The sequence below is a fragment of the Aythya fuligula genome, chromosome 19, assembly GCF_009819795.1.
Source record: "Aythya fuligula isolate bAytFul2 chromosome 19, bAytFul2.pri, whole genome shotgun sequence".
In the NCBI taxonomy this organism is placed as follows: Eukaryota; Metazoa; Chordata; class Aves; order Anseriformes; family Anatidae; genus Aythya; species Aythya fuligula.
In genome coordinates this window covers 4,139,419-4,162,373 of record NC_045577.1, presented here as the reverse complement: position 1 = coordinate 4,162,373, position 22,955 = coordinate 4,139,419, and the positions used below count along the sequence as shown (strand labels likewise).

General features: G+C 62.3%; 2 protein-coding genes across 2 annotated transcripts in view; both read right to left on the bottom strand.

Moving 5' to 3' along the window:
- Positions 1-692, bottom strand: part of HMCN2 (hemicentin 2) — a 36,986-nt gene extending 36,294 nt beyond the window's left edge. Inside the window, exon 1 of the mRNA XM_032200506.1 lies at positions 458-692. Coding sequence (XP_032056397.1) covers positions 458-692 — 235 coding nt within the window. The remainder of the gene's footprint in view (positions 1-457) is intronic.
- Positions 693-5,962: 5,270 nt separating this feature from the next.
- NCS1 (neuronal calcium sensor 1) lies at positions 5,963-22,104 on the bottom strand. The gene is made up of 8 exons (XM_032200099.1): positions 21,800-22,104; positions 9,870-9,894; positions 8,488-8,626; positions 7,886-7,964; positions 7,657-7,745; positions 7,431-7,508; positions 7,003-7,119; positions 5,963-6,516 (listed from the first exon to the last, which is right to left on the bottom strand). The coding sequence occupies exons 1-7, from the start codon at positions 21,861-21,863 to the stop codon at positions 7,021-7,023; spliced, it is 573 nt and encodes a 190-aa protein (XP_032055990.1). The 5' UTR covers positions 21,864-22,104; the 3' UTR covers positions 5,963-6,516; positions 7,003-7,020.
- Between the last annotated feature and the right edge of the window lie 851 nt (positions 22,105-22,955).

Below are 22,955 nucleotides of genomic sequence, written 5' to 3'. Positions count from 1 at the left end.
ATAGGTGTGCACAGGGCTTGTGCAGCAATGCCCAACAAGATGGGAACGGGTTGGGAGCAAAAAGCCACCCGCGTGGCACAAGCAGGTGCCGGCATCGCCATTAATTAATTAATTAACAGGGGGAAACAGCCTGCCCCATACGGCAGCACGGTGTGGAGACCGTGCCTGACAGCCACCCCGTGCAGCTTCCCCACCGCAGCCACTGGGGGGGGGATTAAAAAGGGGGGAAGGGACAGGGCATGCACTCGGGGTGCTCCTCGGAGTGATTTTGGGTCAGCCATCCCCATCTGGGCACATTGCCCCCGGCCACCAACCGCAGCCTGGGGCACCTGGGGGCTGGCAGGGGACCAGCTCCGCTCCCCTCTGCTACCCTCAGTGCACCCCCAAGAACCCCAAACCCACCCAGCCCCAAAACCCCGGCCCCTCAGCCTTATCCCCACACCCATCGCGGCCCTACCTGGGTCGTGGAAGGGCACCAGGACGTAATTCCTGATGAGCTTGGTGCCCCGGCTGAGCGTGCGCTCCAGGATGCGCGACGCCCCGTCCGTCACCTGCACCAGGTCGTCGTACATGGAGCCCGTGGTGTCGAAAACGAAGGCCAGCGTGGCCCCCCCGGCACCGGGGGGGGACCCGGTGACGCCAGGGACCAGCAGCAGCCAGAGACCCACAAATATCCCTCCGTGGGGTGGCATCCTGGGGAGAATTTGGGGTGCCGGAGCCCCCTGCTTTGTCCTCGCCCTGCTCCGTCCCTGTCCCCAAATTGGAGAGGGGGGGGGACAGGGGGGTGCGAGGGGCTGCACACAGCAGGGGCAGAGAGGGGACGCAGCCACCCCACAGCTGCAGCCCTGCTCCAGCGCTCAGCTGCTGGGAGGGATGGAGGGAGGGGAAAAAAAAAAAAAAAAGGATTTTGTGAGCCAGCAACGTGCTGGGGAGGCCGGGGGGGGGCTGGAAAGGAGGTCCCACAGCCCATGGGGGCTGACACAGTGCCTGGACCCCCCCCCCAGCCCTGCCTCCCCCCCACCCCCCTCCCCGGGTGCCGCCGGGGGAGGTGAGGGGAGGACACGGGGGCTCGCAGCTGAGCGCTTTTGGGGAAAATCTGCCAAAGGCATGGAGAGGGGGGGGACCCAGCTGCAAGCAGGGGGGGTGCTGAGAAAGGAACCCCCCGCAGGACACCAGGAACCCTCCTCAGATTGGATTTCCCAGCGACTGCGTGGGATGAAGGGGTCGGGGTGGGGTTGGGTGGGAGAGGGGCTGGGGACAGAGACCCCCCCCAGCAGGAGGGGGGCTGGGAGCAGAGCCCAGGCCTGGATGTGCTGAGCTTCCCCCCCCCATCCCCGGCTCTGCTCTTGCTCAACGCCCCCCCAGTGGGACCGGGAGAGGCTGGGGGCGAGCATCGAGGGCCAGATCCTGCCCCAGGGCTGAGCACCCCTCGTCCTGCCCCAGCAGGGGATGGGGACCACCTCCACGCACAGCTGCTGGTGCCCAAACCCCCCCCCCCCAGCTTCTCCCCATCGCCTCATTCATCCCCCCAAGCTGCTCCCAGTCCCCGCAGCACCCGTTTAACTGGGCGTAGGGGGTTAACTGGGCTTTAACCCCTTCCTTGCTGAGGGGGGCTCCCATCCTCAGCGGGAACAGCCTCTGGGTAACCGCACCCAAAAACATCCTTCGGAGCCTTCCCCTCTCCTCGCCCTCTGCTGGCACAGCCGTAAATAAATTTATGGAGAGAAATAAAGAGGAGTTGGGCTCCACGAGCCTCATGGGTCCCTTCCAACTCGGGATATTTTATGGTTCTTGATTGCAATACACGCTTTATCCCTGCGCCGGGGTACAACGCGCCTCCCGTGCGCCTCCCGTGCACACCCAGCCTCCTTGCTTAGACCTCCTCTGGCCTCCCCAGCAATAATTAGCCCCCCTCGTTAGGAGCTCGCCCAAACGAGGACGTGCTGGCAGGGCCTTGCAGCCTCCTTTCCAGCAGGCTTGAGCAGCACAGAGCCGCCCCGCACGCATCCAAAGCCTCACCCGCGCCGCGAGCCCCCTCTGCGCGCCCAGCCACGGGGAGGGGGCCGCCGAGGGCGCGTAATTAAGGGCTGCGAGACGCAATTAGGGGATATTAATAGCAAATTGCTCGGCGGCCGCCGCTTGCCAAAAGCACCCCGGCGGCTCCCAGCCTGCTGCGCTGGCAGCGGGGCCGGAGGAGGTGGGGACAGGCTGCACGCGCCTGCTGCGTAAAGGGGGGGGAAAAAAAAAAAAAAAAAGGGTGTGGGCGAAGGGAGGAGCAGCGTTTTGGGGTGAGCTGAGGCCCGACTGCTTGTCTCAGCCCAGGAAGCGTGTGGGTAGGGTGTCCCTAACAGCCCCCTGCTCAGGGCACCCAGCACCCAAAGGTGGCACCCGCAGCCCCTCCGCACAGACTCCCGGAGACTGCCTCCCCCTGCTGCACATCACAGACCACGGGTGCCTCGGTACCGTCATGAAGCTTTTATTTCCATCGTCACAAAGTTCCTGGGTTCTGATTTTTTTTTTTTTTTTGTCTGTTTGTTTGGAACCGGTTGTTTTGCTCGGTTTGCTCTTGAATTCATCTCAAGACAAGGCAGCAGGGCATGCAAGCCGGGACGCCGGCACGGACGACGCGCAGACAGGCTTCACCTTGACAAACGAGGCTCTGCGCTGGAGCTGCTGCTTCTCAGCCCAGAGCTTGGCTGCCTCTCGGGGCAGGGCTTGTGGCCACACGAATGGAGAGAGAGAAGGGAGAGGGGTTTTCCTGCAGCACCGGGTCTTGTGTGTGCCACCAAAACCCCGGTGGGGACCCTGTGCGCCAAGCCCCGAGCTGCTGCGGTGCACCGGGGGCTGGCAGCTCCCTCCTTCACCCCAAAATTCACCCCAAACCTCCTGCCCTCAGCCTCCCCGAAGCCCTGGCAGAAGGAGGGGTGTCGCTGGCCTCCAAAAAGGCCTCGGCCCCCCCCAGTTTACATAGGGAGCGGGTGAGCTGCTTGGTGCCACCGTGCCGGCTGCGGGTCACCGCCCGTCCCCTCCAAACCCACCCGAGAGCAGCTCCAGCAGCCCTTGCAGCCGACCCCAAAACCCCTGGTCCTGCCCCAAGCAGGGATCAGACCCCCCAGGACCCTTTTCACACCCCAGCTCAGGGTGGGGAGGATGCACCCCTGGCACCAACAGGGCTGGGGTCCCCCTCTAGCGCTCCGGGGGCACCCGATTGCAGCGATTGAAGGGCAGCTCTGGAGGAAAACTCCCACCTCGCTTCTCTCTCTCGTGCCCTGGTTCAGGCCAGTACAGAGGCTGGGGGGGGGGGTGTGCCCCCAGGAGGAAAAAGCTTTCCTCCTGCTTTTCCAGGAGGAAACGTCTCAGCCCAGCCCCAGAGCACAGGGAAAGGCGGCCACAAAGCAGCGACAGCGCGCGAACAGAGGACTGAAAAGAAGGGGAGCACAGACACTGCGTTTAATCAGGCAACACTGACGGGACAAATGAAGGGGGGGACACACACACAGATGCTGCAGTCACCGGGGGGGGGGACGGGGACACCCACGCCTCTGCCTCGGGTCCCCCTCCCCGGTGTCATTTCAGCCGCAAAACCGAGCGCAGGGAGCGGCCCGGATCGGGTGGGCTCCTGCCGGCTGCGTGGTTCGGATGATGATCGGGTTGAAAATGAGGGCTGAAATTAATTTTCATAATAAATTAATCGGCTCCGACCCAGCAGCTCCTGCCCCGTTCCTGGAGCTCCACGCGGGTGGGTTTCTTGCCAAGCCCCCGTGGCTGTGGCTCAGCACCCAGCGGCTCTCCGGGGCTCACCCGATATCAGTGATGGGGAAACTGAGGCACGAGGAGGTTAAGGCCAACATTTCCAAGCAGGAGGAGCTTCAAGCCTTATTTGCAGCAGTACCGAGGAGCTGCGCGTCCCGGTGATGCTCAAGGAGGAGGTGGGGGCCCCAAGGAGAGACTGGAGGTGTCGCCAAACCGGGGTCCCAAATCTGCAGCCAGGTCTGGGTGCTGTGGCCGAAATGATCTGCTCTGGGGCGTTCAGCATGCCAAAAGGGGGCAGGACAGACCCCACAGCGGGACAACAGCCAGCCCCAGCCCTGCAGGAGGGTCCTTCCCCTGGGAAAACTTCCCCTCATTCCCCAGCGGGGTCCTCATCAACCAGCAAAGAGCTCTGTAATGCAGGCAAAACCCCTATTTTTGTTCCTTTTTTTTTTTTTTTTTCTCAAATGTGCAAATGCTCAGAAAAGGATGAGAGGGGGCAGAGGGGGCCGAGGGACTGCTCCATCCCACCCCATGCAGCAGCAGCAGGGGCTGCAGGCAGCCGCACCGGCTGGGTGGACGCTGAATTTTGGTATTTTGGGGGTTGGAAACTCCTTCTAGCTGGCTGCGCACCCCGCTTTCTTTGCAGGTTCTCCCCAAAAATCGGCGAGGGGTCGAGCTCGCTGTGTATGCCCCGGATGAGCGCTGATGGAGCTGAAGCACAGCAGTGGCTGGGAGGGGCAAAGCCAATACAAAAGGCATTAAAAAAAAAAAAAAGGAGGAAAAAAAAAAAAAGTCTTCCAGGGGAAGTGAAAGAGCAAACATTTGCATTTGGCTGGGAATTATTCCGGGTGCTGTGGGTCCGTGGTTTCCCAGCAGACGATCCTCGTGGTGTCACATCGGTTGGCACCGGGGGGTCCAGCCCAACGGGTCGGGGTTGGAGATGTTGGAGGCACCGCGGGGATCTGCAGGAGGGAGCTGCGTTTTGGCCACAAAGCATCAAAAAAAAGGAGTTCCCAGGGCGAGGAGGGAGCGACGCCTTCCAGGAGCCCCCGGCAGCGGGACAGGGGCACCCTCGGGGTGGCAGAGACGTTCCCGTGGGCTCCCAGGCTCAGGGCTTGCAATTGCTCTCGGTGATCCAGTGGGTTTCCGTGGTGGGGACGGGCTGCCCCGTGCGCTCCAGCTCCCGCAGCCCTTTCGGTGCACAAAGCTCCAGTTTTTGGTGCCTCTTCCTCTCTGCCACCCCGCACGGCACCCGCCAGCTGCAAAGAGCATCCTGGGTTTTGCTGAGAGGTGGAAAATCCTCCCAGCGAGGTCGGAGGTGCAAAGCACAGCGGGAGGAGAATGGGGACGAGGGGGCTTCACCCCACAGCTTTTGGCTCTCCTGCGGGACGGGGCCGACCCCAACCAGCTCTTCCCCCAAACCCGGCCGCGGCTGCACCCGCTGCTGGCCGTACTGCACACAAAGTCAGCTCTCCTCGGGGACGGGGAAAAGCATTTTTGGAAGGGCATTTTTTTTGCTTTGGGGCTGTGCTCCTGGCTTCCAGCAGAACCTCACGCGTCCTATCCGAGGTGCTGCTCCCGCGGCTGATGGGCAGCCAGCTCCGTGCCGGGGGGCAGGCACGCCTTGCCACCATCCCCGAAGAAAAATAGGGATAAAGGAACCGTGTCCCGGCTTGGGAGAGAAACCCAACTCTCCGTTAATACTTCTCATGCAGGAAGGAAAGGAAACGATGCGAAGCAGCACGTGCTGGGCACCGGCTGCCTCCTCGCCCTGCCCCACGGGGAGGCCCAGCTGGTAAAAACGGAGAGCAGAGCGATGGAGCAGGAGGGGCTGCCCAAAACGACCCCCGGCTGAGCTGGCAAAGAGGAGGGAGACCGGAAAAATGCAGGAAATGGGGCAAATGGGAAGAAAAAAGAAGCTACGCCCCCCCCCCCCTTCAAACACCAGCCAGCACACGGCGTGCAGGGGGCGGAGGTGGGGGGAAGGCAGATTTTTGGCTTCATCGTTATTGCAGGCTCCCGATGCCCTGCAATAGGGTATGAGGATGTAAACCTTACAGATCATCACCTAGGTGTTCGGACACACACACACACGAGAGACTAAACACGGCAGCAACATTTACAACGAATAAATAAAGATATCGATCGTCGAGATAGGCATATAAAAAAAAAAAGCCTCACTTCTTTCCACCAAAAAAAAAAAATAAAAATGAAAGAAAAAAGCACGATACCGTCTCACAAAAATAAAATAAAATAATCCTATAATAATATATATCCCTAGGGACCCGGGCTGGGCTGCCAGCGGCACGAGGGCTGTTCCCCATCACCGTTCATGCCTCGGCTCCCCGAGCAGCACCCCGGGGTGCCGGCGCCCCGCTACCTTTGGGCTCCGTCTCCAGCCGGCCGGATCCCAGGAGAGGACCACGCCGGCGCATCCACAGTCTGCTCCCAAAACGTAGGGAAGAGGAGCAAAGGGGGCGAGGAGGCTGGAGGGGCTCTGCCTTCGGTGCCACTCGACCCATTCCCCCGGCCCCGAAGTCCTGGGCGCTCGCCGCCGCTCAGACCGTGGTCTTTTGCAGGTTTTTTTTGGAAAAAGCAGAAGTTGGCGAATGGCAACGGCTGGTTCGGAGTGCAGAGAGGGGGAGTGAGCTCGCGCTTCAGGTGCATCCTTTGCTCGCGGAACAAAAAGGAAGGCCGGAGAGGGACAGGCAAGCTGCGCGCTGCGGTGGTCGGATGGCACGGAGAGCATCTTCCCCCAGGCATCTGCGGGAGGGGGGAAGAAAACCACGTAAGGACCAGGGGCAGATCCACAAACGCCTTGGGGAGGCCCAGCTGCGAACGCAGAGATTGTGGAAAGCTCAAAAATCCAGGGGGTTAAACCAAAAGCAGGACCCGGCACGGTCGGTGACCCCCAAACCCACCCCGAGACATCTCCGGAGCGCAGCCCCGTGGGGCGCGGGTACTCATCCCTGGGGTGCTGTGAGCCACGGCTTCCCCGGGACCGCCAGCTCCAGGGCACGATACAATGACACAGGACATAAATGAAGCATTTAATGGAATATTGCTGCAGTGTCCCCACTCCATGCCTCCCCTGCAGCATGCGCAGCCGAGAGCGAGATTCGTGCCGCGGGCCCTGCCGCCACCGAGCGCTCGCCAGCTGGGAGGGTTTTCGGGCACCCTCGTGGACTGAGGGGCTGTCGGAAGCACCCCCCGACCTCCCCACCCGCAGCTCCCCCATGCCGGACTCACCGCCGCTCGGCCCCAGGACTATACGAGCCCGTCGTAGAGGGAGAGGGCTTGCACGATGGAGGGGTCGGCCTTGGAGCCCTCCTGAAACTCCTGCAGCGTCAGCTTCCCGTCCGCGTTCTGCAAAACGCCCCCGTTGAGGTGCTGAGCACCCCAGGGCCCCGGCAGCACCCACGCTGTCCCCACCACCAGCCCCCCCTCGGATCCCATTCCCCATCCAGCCCCCCCCACACCAAGAGCAGAGCCACGGGGGGCTCAGCACATCCCTGGGACCTGGCGTGGATTTGGGGACCCCCGAAGGGCACAGACCCTGCAGACGGCCCCATGGCTGCCCAGAGCCTGTGTTTGTGGGGATGGGAGGTACCTGTGAGAGCCCAGATGTGGCAAAGGGGGCCCAGAACTGCCTCCTGAACCCACAACGTGATCCTCACCTTGTCCATCATGGCAAAAATCCGATCCACCCTTTTCTCCGGTGTGTTTTCCTCCTCGGGAAGCTCCACCGTGTTGCCCTGCAGCAGCAGGATGGGACACAGTCACACGCAGGCACAGCTCGTGTCCTGCCGGGCGGTGTCCCCATGCGTTTTTGTCCCCCCCCCGTCCCCACCTGCAGCCCCCTCATGGCACAAACCCAGGCAGACCCGAGGGCCGGGCGCTTACCACCATCTGGTAAATGGCGTCCACGATGTCCAGCATCTCGTTCCTCGTGATGTACCCGTCGTTGTCCAAGTCGTACAGCTTAAACGCCCCTGCGAGAGAGATGTGGAGATGCCTGGGGCCTCGACACGTGTCCAGTCCCGATGGAAACCTGCTGCACCCCCTCACCGCCCCCCCAAAGCCACCCCAAAGCCCAGGGCTGAGCCCGGCAGCGCCCCACGGGGCCACTTACACCTCAACTTCTCGTCCAGCGTCCCCCTGGAGGTGACCGACAGCGCCTGGATGAACTCCGAGAACTCGATCCTCCCGTCCTGGGGGAGGAACAGAGGGGTGTGAAGGAGAGGAGGGGGCGAAGGTGCCGCTGCCAGCCCCGTGCCACACGAGCCAGCCCCGTGCATCCCGGCGGTGCGAGCCAGCTGCCGGCGCACAAGGCGCAGCTGCCAGCATCCCACCGCGAGCGCTGCCCCCGCTGCGAGCGCAGGGGACACCTTGCGGGTGGGCTTTTGTCATCGAGACATCTCATTTCTCCTCTCTCGCCGCCTTTCCCCACGTGATTCTCATCGAATGAAGCGAGCGCGGGGGCTCGCTCGCTCCAGCTGCTCCGTTTTAATTTCACGCCCCGGGGAGCGCTGGAATATTTTGCGCCTCGAGCGTTGCGCAGCTGTTCCGAGGCACAGCACCGAGCTGAGCCCGGGGGGAAGCAGCATGCTCGGTACCTGGGGGTCCCCTTGTGCACCCCCCTTGCCCAAAACACCACCAAACCCACCCTGCCAAAGCGCAGCCGCTGGCCCAGCCCTGAGCCCCGTGCGCCGTGCCCGCGGCTCGCGGACTTACTTTGTTCTCGTCGAAGACGTTGAAAACAAAGGTGGCGAATTTGGTGGGATCGCCGAAGGGGAAGAACTGCTTGTAGATCTTCTGAAAACCAGCGGCGTCGAGCTGCCCGCTGGGGCAGTCCTTGATGAAGCCCTTGTACCTGCAGAGGAAGGGCAGAGGGACGGGCGTCGCGCGGCTCCGCTCGCTGAGCGCACCCCCGGAGGAGGCACGGAGGTGCTGGGTGCCCCCGGCCCCGCTCCCCTCGCTGCCTGCAGCACCCGACCCATAGGGGACGAGGTCCTGGTGGGCATCACAGAGCTGGAGAAGCGCCGAGTGGCACCGGTGACACCGAGCAATGCCCGGCAGCAGCCCAGAACTGAGCCACGTTCACGTTGCGCACTGGCAGGGGATGGGGACACACCGCCCGGCCAGGAGCAGCGGGGAGCACACGTGGCACATCCACACCTCAGGGCACAGCCCCAGAGCTGCAGCCACCCCCTAAATCCCGAGCAAGGGAAGCTGACACCCTGCTGCCGAGCCAAATTCCCATTTAAAGACCCTCCCTCGGCAAGGCTCACAGCAGAAGCCCCAAAAGCACCCCCAAAAACCCAGTGCCGCATGCCCGTCCTACAGCAGCTCGGCTGTGCCATGGGATCAGGCACCCATGGGACTCATCCAGGCTGCCCCAGCCCCGGGCAGCTCCTTGGGCTGGGCACAGGGAAAGGGACAGGAACCCTTTAAACCCCAAAAAAAGAGCTGCTGCACCGGGGGCAATCCCAGAAGGTGCAGGGGAAGGGGACGGCTGGTTCCTGGGTGGGGGGACAGCACTGGGACCCCGTGGGACCCCCTGGGACCCCGCAGGGCACACAAGCATTATGCAAGGCCCTGTCTGGATCCGCCAGCACCCGCTGCAGCGGCCGAGGGCTGGAGGAGGAGGGGAAGGGGGCGGCGAGGTGGGAAACCGAAGTGCCGGTGACATCTTTTCCACGGTGCTGCAGCGCTGACTCATCGGGGTGGGGGGGGGAAGGATGAGAGAAAGAGATAAAGAAAGAAAAGCTTGACTGGTTTGATAGGGAGATGAAAGGGAAGCGGTGGCTTTTTTAGGGCGTCGCGTTTGGGGGGCGGAGGGGATGGGGTGGGTGCACGCTGCCAGAGAGGCATCACCGTGTCCTTGTCGCTGTCGGGGCCGGGCTGCCAAGGGACACCCGATGGCACCCCTGGGTGCTGGCGCCCTGCCTCAGTTTCCCCCACCTGGCTGCTGCAGGTCACCAAAGGCTGTTAGCAAGGGAAAGGCGCCCCGTGCCTTGGGCAAACCTCTTGTGGGACCCCTCTCCACTCAGTCCCCGAGCACCCCCGGCTCCTGCCCCGCACCCCCAGCACCTCACTGCCACGCCGGTACTCACCACTGCTGCACCTCCTTCTCCGTAACTGCAAGAGGGAAAAAAAAAAAAAAAAAAAAGAAGGGAAAAGAAGAAGAAAAAGGAATTTAGTGTTTGCCCAGTGCTGGCGCTGCTCTGCACTTCCCATAAGCCGCTTCCAGGCCTGGAAGGGGGAGGAGGTGCCCATGGGCACCACGTGCCCGAACCCAGGCTTTGCATCCCCGTGAGCCGCAGCCTCCGAGGCACAGCCCAGGGCTCACCAGGGGGTCACCCAGGGCCCCCCCAGCCCCAAAAGCAGGGAGCCTACAAGGACGTTTTGTCTCCTGCAAGGGGAGCACGGTAAGATGCTGTGAACCACGCGGGGCTGGTTCGTGCGAGCAGGATCCGGCCCTGCCCTCCCACCTCCCCGCAGCCAAAAGCATCCCCAAAACATCTTGCAGGAACGTCTGCTTTGGGGTGCCAGCATCCCCCCGACCAGGCTCACCAGCCCCTCGCCCCCCGCCTGCTGCTGCCCTCCAGCCCCAGAGGAAAAGCTCGCTGCAGCTCCGGAGCCCTTTGCATGAGCCTGGTGCTTGGCAGCAGCTCCCTCTGGGTTCGCATGAATACACAGCATGTGAAAACTTGGTTCCTTTCTGCAGCCCCCCCCCCCCCTTCCTGGGATTATTTTTAGCTGCAATTGTCAGGTTTCCATGCGGTGCTGCCCGCCGGGGATCCCCCGCAGCAAACGCTCGGCTCCGCGCCCCTGCGCACCTCCTGGAGGAGGAGGAAGGTGATGAAGGCTGCGGGATTCACCCAGCAGAGCCCCCCCGACACCAAACCGAGAGCAGCACGCGGTGCCAAGGGGGATGGTGACACGGACAGGGCTCTGACGGGCAGGGGGGTGCGGTGCTGCCGATGCCAAAACCATTTCAGGCACGTGGGATGGAGCAGGAGCTGCGCTGGGTGCCAGGTGTGCACGCAGCGCCCCGAGCATCCCGCCCCAGCCCACCCCTGGCACCGGCCTGAGCGTTCCTAATCGGATGTCAGGACACTCAGAGACCTGCAGCCTGCGATGGTTTCGCTTTCCCACCCTTTGGGGATCGCCACGTGGCTTTTCCAGCTCGGGATACAGCCGCCCAGCAATGGATGCTCACAGCACATCGCAGCCAGCTTTGAATTCACACATTTCGCTACCCAGGTGCTCGCTGCCTCCGAAGCACACGGATGACGGCAATGAAACACATCACCAAACCCATGCCGGGCCTCTGGGGGGGTTCACAGGGCTTCGGAAAAACCCCAAAATACACCGACTAGAAGATGGTCAGCATCAACAGCCCTGAGCAGCTCCGGGTGCCGTTCTGGAGCTCGCCTTGCAGACAGCAGCCCCGGCTGAGGGCAGCTGCAGAGCCCAGAGGTGCTCAGCAGAGGAAAGGCTGTCACGGCGCGGGTGAGCAGTGGGATGCAGCACTCCAGGGAGCCCCAAACCCCAGCACCCCGCTGCGGGAGCGGTGCCGGGCTGGCACGCGAGCAGGGAGCCCGCTGCCAGCACGCTGGCACGGGGGAGCGGCCTCGTTAGTCATTTCCCTTGCATCGCGCATCTAAATAATAATAAAAAAGCAATAGGTCTGAAATTCGCCGGGATAACGAGGCGGAGCGGAGATGTGTCAATGTGCAAACGGCTGATAAAAATAGAGAGCCCAGCCACATCAACAGATGCCAATTACCTTGGGTGGCAAATAAAAGGAAGCAGCCTTCCAGCAGAAGGATTTACAACGTGCCTGGCAAAAGGCGCAGGGCGCAAAGGGCGAGGGCTGGCGGGAGGTGGGTGCAGGGACGGGGGGGTCCCAGCCCCAGGATCCCCACACACCACAGCCCCGAAGGGTGCAGCGGGGTTGGGTTCAGTGGGATGGCAGCCAAAGGGTCAGCTTGGTGGGGGCTGCGGGGGCAGGAGTGGGGAGAAAGGCTCAGGGATGCTCAGCACCCAGGCTGGAGGATGCTGGTGGGGTTTGGCTGCGCCACGGGGGGGATTTGGAGGGTTGTTTTGGCAGGGTTGTTTGGCAGGAGGAGAGTGGTCGTGGGAAAGGGTCACACAGGAGTGTCCTTCCAAAAGAGATGCTGGGCAACGCCTCGATCAGATGCAGCCTTCTGTGCACACATCCCCTGGCACCAGGATACCCGTCGGAGCTAACGGGATTCGTGCCTGGAGGATATGCAGAGGTGCCCCCGGGCACCAGCCCCATGGCCCCAGGCTCTCATGGAAACCAACAAAGGCAGGTGGGAGGAGGAAGAGGAGGAGGAGGAAGAGCAGGACCTGGAGCAGCGCTGGGGATAGCGGCAGCAGCGTGGGGACCCGGCCAGGTGCTCAGCTCAGCACCTCTGGGAGATTCACGTTTCGCTCTCTCCCGCTCGGCTTTTCTCCCACCGTGCTATTTCGGTCCTGGGAGCTGCCTTTCAACTCCAGCAGGAAACAATTAAGAAATCTGTGCTTTTTTTAGTACAGGAGAAACGCTGGTAACGACACGCGCGGGCTGGGCGGAGAGCGGGGATGCAGCCGGCTGCCTGGCACCCACGGGGAGCGGGCCCTGCTCCGGGCACTGCCCCTGGGGCTCCCTGGGCCCTGCAGGGAGGGATCCTCAGCTCCGAGGGTTTCCATATCTGCAGTTACCGAGCCCAGGCAGGTTACTGCTTTGCGGCTGCGTCTTCCAGCCGGCCCAACCTCACCGGGTTTGGATGCTCCGGGCGGCACCGATGAGGGATGCTGAGGAGCGTCCCTGCAGCAGGGAGCTGCGGCCACGTAAACCTGGGGGGCACGGTGCCCTCCTGGCCGGGCTGAGCTGCCTGGCCTGGGCACAGGACAGGGGGTGCATGCATGGGCAGGGCTGCCCCCCACACTCCCCCCAAGCCATCCTCAGCAGCTCAGGGCGCTCAGCATCTCTCCGGCACGCAGAGCGCACCCGAGCTTACAGAAAGTGCGGCGGCTGCTGCATTCCCCTCCCCCCCAGCATCGATTCCGGCGCGATGCTGAGCTGATGCAAATCAATTTGCAGCGATACAACACAGGCAGGCTCGACCCCGAGCGCTCAAGGACAAGGGATTGCCCGCAGCGCGTCCCAGCGGAGCGGGGCCCCGCTCTGCGGTGCCGGGGGCGCGCATCTCCAACGCCCTGGGGCTCAGCGGTGGTCCCCAGGGGACAGCCAGCCCACAGAGGCTTTGGGGCGGCTATAAATAGTGCACGTAGCTGCTCCTTAATGGATGCAGCGCGCCCTGGGACCCTGCGGGATGAAAGGCACTAAATCAAAGCTGGGTTTGGGTATTCGTTATGAACCGTGATGCTGGAGGAGGCATCGCCGAGCTGGGAGCCCCCGCGCCACGCTGCAGCCGCCCTCCCTCCCGCAGGCACAACGCCGGGCGGCAGCTCCGCCGTCAGCACCGATGTTTCCGCCTCTCTTGTCAAAGCGTGGGGAAAGGCACGGGGGAAATGCTGAGCACAGGGGCAGGAGCAGCACAGGACCTGCCCCAACCCATGCCCACGGGCCCTCGCTGCCCCTTTGCAGCACCCCCGGGTGCGTCCCCGCTCCCATCTCGGCCAGGAGGAAGCTTTCGGCCCCGCATCCCACACCGTGCACAGGGACACCCAGCAACAAGGGGACAAACCTCAGCTCTCAGCTCCCTCAAGCAGCACCCAGCCCCCTGCTCCCAGCTCCCAGGACCCCAAACTCCCACCCTCCTGCCCCCTCCTCCCCATCAATCCCCAGCAGTGACAGCGCTGTCACCACCCGCCCTCCGCATGCCCCCTCTCTTCCCACCACCCAGCTGCCACTGCAGCAAGAAACAGCTCCGGTTAATCATTGCTCGAGCCCGTTAATTTGTTTGCCAGGCTGTGAGGAGAGGAGGACGCGGGGCTGCGAGTCCCCACCCGCGCTGTGCCCGCGTGGGAGCTCATCATTTATAGGACCAGGGCAAGGACGGGGCAGCTGTAGGGCTGCAGGAGAGATGGCCGGACCCCAACCCCTCTGGGGACGCTTCTCTCACATGACAGCACCCTGACCCCAACAGGGCTGCCAGATCAGGAAAACCAGAGTTAATTATTTCCAGCCACAAATGGCACTCGGCCTCCAGCTTACCTAAAGACGACGCTCTCCGGATGGGCGGGTGGATGCTTAAGGCCGCCTAAACCTCCCCAGGATGCTCAGTGCAGCGCCCAGACAAGGGTAAATTGGGCACCCACGTGTGTGCAGAGTGTGTGCTCCTGCGTGAGCAAAGTCTGAGCTCACACGTGAGTCAACTGGGCACCCACGGGTGTGCCAAGTGGGCACCCATGTGTGTGCCAGCTGGGCGCCCATGCGTGCACTGGATGGGCACTCCTGCAAAAATAAACTGTGCAGCTCTATGCGGACAAGTTGGGCACTCATGCATGCATTATTTGGGTGCTCCTGTGCAGATGATTGGGTGCTCGTGCATAACTTCACGGGGCGATCGTGCACGCACTGCCTGGGTGCTCAGGCGTGAGCGAAAGGGGGACTCATGCGTGACCGCACTGGGCGCTCGCGTGTGGTTCTGTTGGGTGCTCGTGCATTTATCGGGCACTCATGCATGAACTAATTGAGCACTCAGGAGTAAATTAGTGTAATTAGCAGATTACACACTTGTGCACGTACTAATTGGGTGCTCAGGCGTGAATGGATCAGGTGCTCGTGCATAAATTAATTGGACCCTCGAGTGAGAACCGATGGGGGGCACAGGCACCAAGGAACTGGGCGCGCGCAGGGACCAGCGTGCGACCGAGCACCAGCCAACTGGGCGCCCATGCATAAATTAACTGGGTGCTCCTATGCCAATTAATTGTGCACTCGTGTGTGCACTAATTGGGCACTCATGCGTGAACTTATTGGGTGCTGACGCGTGAATTAACGGGGCGCTCATGCACGAGCTAATTGGCCCCTGATGCGTAAAACAACGTGGCGCTCCCGCGTGAACCTGGCGCACCCTGCAATTTGTGCCCAACACACTCCACCCCTCACCTCTGCGAAACGCGTAGTTAAGGATTGTCTGAAGATAAATGTGTTATAAACTCCGCTTTCAACATCGTCACAATGTTAATCTGCATCAATTACAAACCGCGCTGCTCCTCCCCGCGCACAGGCAGCCGGGACCAGCAGGACGCACGAGTGCTCGCTGAGATTCGCTCCTTGCCCTGGGATTGGGGTTGCAGGGATGAGCACCACAGCCTGAACCAATCCCCACTGCACATGGAGCCCTTTGCCCGTGGGCTCGCAGCAGGCTTCACGCCTCATTCTGCCAAACACGTAACCGTGAGGGTCGGGGCATCTTGTCCAGGACCCCCCGGCCCAAACTCCAGCCCTTGGCCCTGCAGAGCGGGTTGCAGGGTTCACAGCATCACAGCCGGGATGGTTGTTACAGATTTCAAGCCTCTCCCCACAAAGCACACCCCGAGCAAGCAGCAGCAGCTCAAGCCCTTCACCAGGCGTTAGCCAGGACTGCAAGGGTCCAGGCAAGGATTGAAAACTGTGCTGGAAGCACCCACAGACTCACACATGCAAGAGCGATGGGGTGTCCTCCAGACCCCAAAATGCACTGAACGGCACCAGCCGGTGCCATGTGGCCGTTCCCCTTTTGGGGAGCAAAACGCCTGCCTTGTGCCTCGGGACACGGCTTGTGCCCGGGGACTTTGTGCAGGCAGAGGGGGTGGAAAGCAGCAGCTTGCCCGGGGCCGGCTGGAGCGTGGGCACGGAAACTCCTCCAGCAAACAGCACGCCCCCAGCTCCGGCACCAAACTCCCCCGGCACGCAGCACAGGGCTGCAGGGACGTGCTACGGGGGAGCAGAGCCGTGACACCCCCAGGCTGCTGCAGCACCGGGGGCTTGCTGCTGGCTCCGGCATCACCCAGCCCACCCCGTGCCTCCTGCCCTGCTCTGTCACTTCGGGTAGTGGGTCTGGGACCATCCATCGCCCCGTTTTAGGGTGCTGCAGGGCTCCCCCAAATCCCCACAGTACATTTGGTGACGGCAGCTTTTCAGATACGCCGCACGTCAGCACTTCAGAAATGTGGGTTGTTCGGCCCTGATGACTTGGTTTCATTTAAATTCTGGATTAAATATGTAACCAACGTCCTGGTTAAACATTACGGAGCGCGTTGCCTTCCTGCCCCCCAGCAGGGCTCAGCCCCACGGCTACCGGACTGCCCGAGGACTCGATCCACTCCCCATCCTGCTCCAGGTCACCAAGGCTGGGGGCTGCGGTGCTGGGGTCACCCCCATGGACACAACCATGGGGACAGCCTGACCGCCGATGCTGTGGCCAGCCCCGAAGTATTTCCTTCTGCTAACCCAAACCCTGCGTGCCCACAGCTCCTCCCCACGCACCCCAGCAGCGCCCAGTCCCGCTCCCAGCCACGCTGCCCACACGTCCCCACGGGGGGACCCATCCCCAGCATCCCAATGCCACCGTCCTCCTCCTATCATCCTCGTTGTAGGGTCACCAGCACCACCAGAGCTGCCTACCTCTCAGAGGGGGACACAGCCACCCCAGCACGTCCCATCCCAGCCTGGGTATCTCCCCGCTCCTGTCCCCACGGCTCACACGCCGCCAGCATCACCATGGGTCCGGGTGGCTCCACGTGGTAAGGGGGCACAGGAGTGGCACTGTGGTGGCAGTGGTGAGGTGACAGCAGTGCCACCCGTGATGCTGAGATGGGGAAGGACTGCGTGTGCTCCTGGCCCTCCTGTCCCCACAGCTGCCACCAGCGGTGCCTGCACACACGGGCCCGCGAGCCGCTCTGCTCTCATCTCCCCCCGCGGCTGACACGGGCAGCAAAACCAATACGCAGTTAAAATCCCTTTTAGACTTCATCAAATATTCAAGGGGCCGACGGCAGGCTTTGGAAACCGGGTTCGGGGAAGAAGCAGCAGTCGCTCTTTGCAGCACAGGCAGCAGAGGAAGGGCAGAGCACTGAGCCTTGGCTGGGGAGTTAATGAATCACGCTGAAGGCTCCCACGGCACAAGCCGGTGGCTGCAGCAGGTTTCTCCCTGGCTCTGTTTGATCCCAGCTTCCCCACGAGCCGAGGCAGTGATGCCCCACGGCGGGGCATCCTTTTCTTAGGGCTCCCCCTGTCCTAAGAGGGCCCAGAAGGCGAGGAAGGCACAAAGCGAGGCCACGAATATCCCCCCCCCCGATCGTTGGGCTCCTCCCTGGAGCAGCCGCTTCCTTTGATGCCTTCAGAGCCTCTTGTTTCACAACCTTAATTATAACGGCAGCAGCAAAGGTCAGCAGAGTGGTTAAGCAGATCCATTAACATGTCAGGGGATAAATGAAATGTGATTCTTCCGATGCCTTCGCAGCACCAGGCCGTGGCTGCCTCGCTCGGTTGTGGGGTGGGGGCCAAGGTCCCCCTCGTGTCCCCTCCTCGTGTCCCCCCCGGGGACCACAGGGGCTGGGTGCCGCAGGTCTGAAGCCCCAAAGCTCGCTGTGCTCACACCTACCCTGGGACAACGAGATGTGGGATTTGCCACGAGGAGAGCAGGGTCTCCCTGGGGAAGGGGCTGCAGGTGCTCTCCACGCCACCACAGCCCCCTGGAGACATAAAATTGGGTGTCCCCCCCTTCCAAGATCGCAGTGACCGGGAGCCTGCACCACAGCCACCACCTCTGCAGCACCCGGGCTGGGCGCTCCCATCCCCAAATTCCCTTTTGGGCTCCTGCAAATGCCTTTATGCACCAAAAGCAGCCAGCAGCAGCTCAGCCTGGGCTCCCAGCACTGGGCTTGCCCCCACCTCGGCACCCCAAGGGGGGTCTGCAGCCCCACGCCACCCGCCCACCCCAAAGGAGAAGATCCCAAGGCACTGGCTACCCCAAAATGGTGCACGTAGGGCAGAGAGAAGGGACACAGGGCTGGTGCTACACCCAGCCACTGCGACCTCCCCACGCTCTGGGTGTTTCCCCCATCGTTTGCTGGCGCCGGGTGCTTAGGCACCGGGCTCGCTTCTCACCAGCGTGCCCCAATTTCCACAACAGGAGGGATTCCAACACCAACCGGCCTGGCAGAGGAACCCAGAGCCCAGGGCCAAACACTTTGGAGGATAAAAATAAACCCACAGCGGGGAGCCACCGACGTCCTCCACTGTGCCACCCGGCCCCCTGCTGCTCCCCACGGCCCCAGCTTCATCCCTGCACCCTCCAGCCGAGGAACCCCCCCGGTTTCCTGGCTGCAAAGTGCTGCAGCTGGAGAATTTTTTTTCTTTTCCCCGCAGAATTTAGCCAGCCGCCACACAGCCCCGTAACTACCAATCGATCTGTTTGTAGTTTGCTCTTAAACTAATGCCCATTAATTCAATGCATTACTGTCGAGCAACAGAGCCAATTTTGCGGCTTATTGTAAAAGAGCAGAAAATGATGATGCCGGAGTGAGCTGAAAATCCACAAAATAGATCACAGTGGGTGGGACGCGGCTCCTGGGAGAAGAGCATCTTCCTCTGCTCGCACCCTCTGCAGCCCGGGCACCGCTCCCGTGCCTCCCCCAGCACCCCGGGTCCCGGGGGTGTCACGGCTGGCGTGGAAATAACGCGGTGTTCGGGGGGCTGCACCGGGGAAAAAGCTGCGGAGAGCAAACTTGGAGAGCCACCCCCAAAAACGACCAGAGGGAAAAAGCTGAAGTGTGCTTTTCCGGAGCAACCTCAGACTTTTAAGCCTGTTTTGTGATTTGAAGGGTTGTCGGCACGGTGGTGGTGCTGCGAGCAGGGACACCCAGCGCTGCCTGGAGTCCATGGCGAGCCCTTCCCAAGCACGACGCACGCTCTGCGCCCACACCTGCTTTGCACAACCTGCCCTCGAGGCCTGGCCAGGACCTTCACAACACCCCAGGACCTTCACAAGCTCAGCAGAACCTGCTCGCAAATCCCACGGTGGCCCCGGTGCAAGCACCTGGAGCTACATCCCCAGCGAAGAGGGGAGCCGGGCACAGCCCTGGGGAGAAGGGGGCTCCTCGAGTCTCCAGCATTAACACCCCCGGGACAAAACACACGGCAGCCAAACCTGTCTCTGAGCTACCTCAGCGAGGCACGGGGAGGATTAATAAATTAATGCTTATAAAGCACTCTGAGAGCTTTTGGATGAGAGGCTCCATGGAAGCACAAGGCAGGAGATGATTTATTATTCATTACTGTTGTCATTCCTCCCGCACAGCAGCAGCCCGGCCTCCAAGGAAGGCTGAGGCCTTGCAGGGCTCACTTGGTGCTGCCAGATTTTCGTGGGCATCGGGAGATGATGAAGGACTCACGGCGATGGGTCCAAACCAACAGGGGAAGCCCTTGGGCGTCCTTCTGCACCTTCAGGTGCCCAAGGGCCATTAAAGCCACCCCCCGGCACCGTAACGGCGAGGGGAGCCCAGGTGAGGGGCCCCAGCTCCTGCCCTTCCCCGTCTGCTCCTGGAGGGCTCAGGGCGAGCTGCGCTGAGCAGCAGCAGTGACACGATTTTGGTGGCCAACCTGCAGCATCCTCAGCAGCACCCCCGAATCGCTGCGCCCAGGGCCAGAGAAAGGCCCCTGGGGTGTCACCTGAGGGGACGGGGGACACCAGAAGCCACCCGGCACTGGGACATGGTGCAGGCTGGGGGTGCGGCCCCCCTGTAGTCCCGCAGGTGTGACAGATCTGCAAAAAAGTGGCGTGGGGTAAGAGGGGATGAGCGCTCTCCGTCCCTCCCAGCCCAACCAAGACGGGGTTGGTCGTCGTTCGCTTCGTTTCCTTGTCAGATCGCACAAGCAGAAAATGATGCAATGGAAGGAAATCTCATAGTGGGAGAAACCCTTCATGCACATGGTTTTCACCCTCGTGGGAGCACCCCTGGGGCACGAGCAGGTCCCCGTTGTCAGCCCCTGCACAGCACCCACCCGGGTGTGCTGTAAGAGCAGCGGGACCAGCAGCAGGCACAGGGGGGGCCCAGCACCCACTCAGCAGCATGGCAAGGGGCTGTGGGGACGGCAGCCACACACCGGGGACAGTCACCGAAGGGTGCTCATCACCTGCCAGAGCGGTGCTGTGACACCACAGACCCGTGTGACATGGGCAGGAGCCACTGTCCCCTGCTCCAGCCAGGGACCGTGTCCCTCCTAGGGCACCCGGTGCAAACCTGCACTGCCACCTGCATCTCCTCTGTGCCCAGATTCCCCCAAAAGCAGAAGGAAATGAACATTTTCCAGTCTCCCAGGGGCTGGAAGTAAATCAGAGGCTCCCAGACGTGCCTGGGAGGGCCCCATGCAGTGCTTGGCTAGCCAAGAGAGCGCGCGGCTCGCCTTGACGGCTGCAGAGAAGGGGCAGAAACACTCAGCAAAAGGAATTAATCCCGGAGACAACAGGGGGAATGAGCAGAGCTCAATAAGCAGGGCCTGGTCTTAGTGATGGCCACACAGAAAGGGAAGGGCACCCGAGAGGGAGGTGCAGAAAGTTGCGAGCGAAGCGATTCCAAAGGCGGTGACCCTCCGCTGGCCCCATCCCGCAGAGACACCCCCAGACGATGGCTCCGCCGGCGCTGCGTCTGTCAGCACCGCTGCTGGGAAGACACGGGGCAGCTCTCCCCGTGTGCCAAAGCCTGGGGCCACCCATGGGTGCAGAAAGCCCAGCGCTTTTTGGACACCACCAGGGGATGAGGCTGCTCTCTCCATCAGAGCTCGGATGCTCGCACGGCGGTCCCCAGAACCAGCCCACCTGCACCCGCCGTGGGGACACCACAACCCACATCCAGCCCCTGCCACCCCCCAGGGGCTGGCCCTGCCACCTATTTTTTGCCATTTCTGCTCTCTGAGCCGCTGAGCCGGGGTGCCCCAAGCCACCCCCTGCCACCCCTCGCGGGCTGGCTGTGCGGACGTGCCGCCGCGAGCCGCCCTCCTCCCGGCTGTGCACCGGCGAGAGAGAGGGAAGCAACCCGGCGTGTGGGGTTGTGCAATGCACCAGCATTGCCTCCTCTCCATATGGGAGAACTTGCTGCATCCTAATCTATTGCCTTTTTGGGTAAGCGCTGCCGTGGGACTGCAGCAATGACAGGGGGAGAGCTTGCAGGTCTGCTGCACGTTAGCGGCTCCCCGGCCAAGGAGAGGGGGGAAATATCTGCGCCCGGCGAGCGGGGAGGCAAACTTGAAGCGCCAGAGCCTTTGTTTCCTTTGTGCATCCCTTCAGGATAACCAAAAATAATAAAAAAAATAAAAAAATAAAAAGGGGTTGCTAAAACTGGATGGCTCAGCCGCTAGCCACGCTAATAAGATTACAGAGGAGGATCAGAGGGGAAAGCCACTCACTCAGAACCCCCGGGTTATTGAACTGCTGCTCAGATACTCGCAGGAAAACACCGAACCCGGTGCCGGCTCACACAGCAACAAAGGAGCCCCCGCCAAGTATCGCCCCCAAACTTTGAGGGCCACCCGGACGCCCTGGTTATGGGGGCACAGCCCCCGGCCGGGGGTACGCAGCCGGCAGCGGGGCCGGGGGGCTGCAGAGCAGGGCCTGGGGGGGGGGCTGAGGGCAGGATGCGGCCCCCCCCCCGCTATCAGCAGCTCCGAAACAGGCCGCGGAGAATGGGGTTGGGAAGAAAAACGCCGGGTTCCTGCGGCTCCCTGCCCCTCTCCTTGATACATATAAATAAATAAATATACCCAGGGCTTTTTTTTGTGTTTTTTTTTTTTTTTTTTTTTTTTTCTCTTCCTCCTCCTCCCAGCCTAATCCCTGAATTCTTGCAACAAAGCCCGGCGGAGCCTGCGCCTTCTGCTCGGGGAACGGGGCCCCGGTGCCCGGGGAGCTCCGTGCGGGCCGCCAGGGGCCGGAGGGAGCCGAGGGGCTGCGGGGGGACCTGGGGGGGACCTGGGGGGGACCTCGGAGCCGCCGCCCCCCGCGCCCCAGCCGCCCCCCGAGGCACAGCCGCTCGTTTTCCCCGACCCCCCCCACCCACCCCATCCCCTCCCCGGTATACTCACAGTAGGTTTTCCTGGTCAGCTCCTCCACAACTTCGGGCTTTAACTTGCTGTTGGATTTCCCCATGGTGGCCGGCGGCTCCCCCCGGCTCACTGCGGGGGCATGGAGCGCCGGGGCCGGGGGCCGGGGGTCGGGGGGGGGAGAAAGCTCCCTGCCGGGCTACATCCCGGGGAGGGCAGGAAGGGATCGGGGACGGTTGGAGGGGGGTTAAAGGGGGGGGCTTTGTTGCCGGGGCTCGGTTTAGCAGAGCCTGGAAGCGCTGCGGGGCCGCCCCGTGGCTGCGCGCACCCTGCGCGCGTCGCCCTGGCTGCGCGCACCCTGCGCGCCCTCCCCGCTCCCCGCCCTCCTCCGGCAGCCGGGATGGGAAAGGATGGGGATGGGGATGGGGAGAGGGTGGGAAAGGATGGGGAAGGGGTGGGAACGGGGGGCGGCCTCCCCCGGCACAGGGGGGAGGAGGCTGCGCCGTGGGCTTGGGGTTTGGGGGGCTCCGGGGACGCCCCTCCCCAAGGACCCCCCTGGGGATGCCCAGCGCTGCCCCCGGCTGGGGGCAGGTCCCCGCCTCCCCCCAATGCTCTGCGGTGTGCCCATGGAGCCCGAGCTCGGTTTAAAACCCCCCCCCGGCTTCAACCTCCAGAGATTTGTGGCACTGCCAGGAAACCGTGCGAGCTCTGAAAGCGGAGGCGCTTGGCTTTTTTTCTTTTTTTTTTTTTCTTTTTTTTTTTTTCCGCCTCAAAACCACGCAGGGCTTCAGGGCTCTAGCAGAGCTCTGCGTGCACGCATGCACGGCCATGAGCTGCGCCGATGCGCTCGATAAATTCGGTTTTTCTTCCCGCCTGTGTTGCAACCAGGGCCCCGCTGGAGCTGCCCAGGCACGCCGGCACTGCTGTGGCAGCAGCCAAGGAAGGGGGAAAATAAAAACACAAATCCGTGCTTGGATACAGCGAAACCTGTCCGCAAGGCTGCGGAGAGCTCAGCACCAAACACGGGGCCTGTGCTGGGAAGGGGAGGAGGAGCACGGCTCATGCGACATTGGCCCTGCACTTTTTTGTGTTGTTTTGTGTTTTTTTTTTTTTCCCCTTAAACCAGCCAAGGGTTGCCTGCCACTCAGATATCCAGGGATACATTCCCCAGGTAGATGTTTCCAAAACACATAATCCT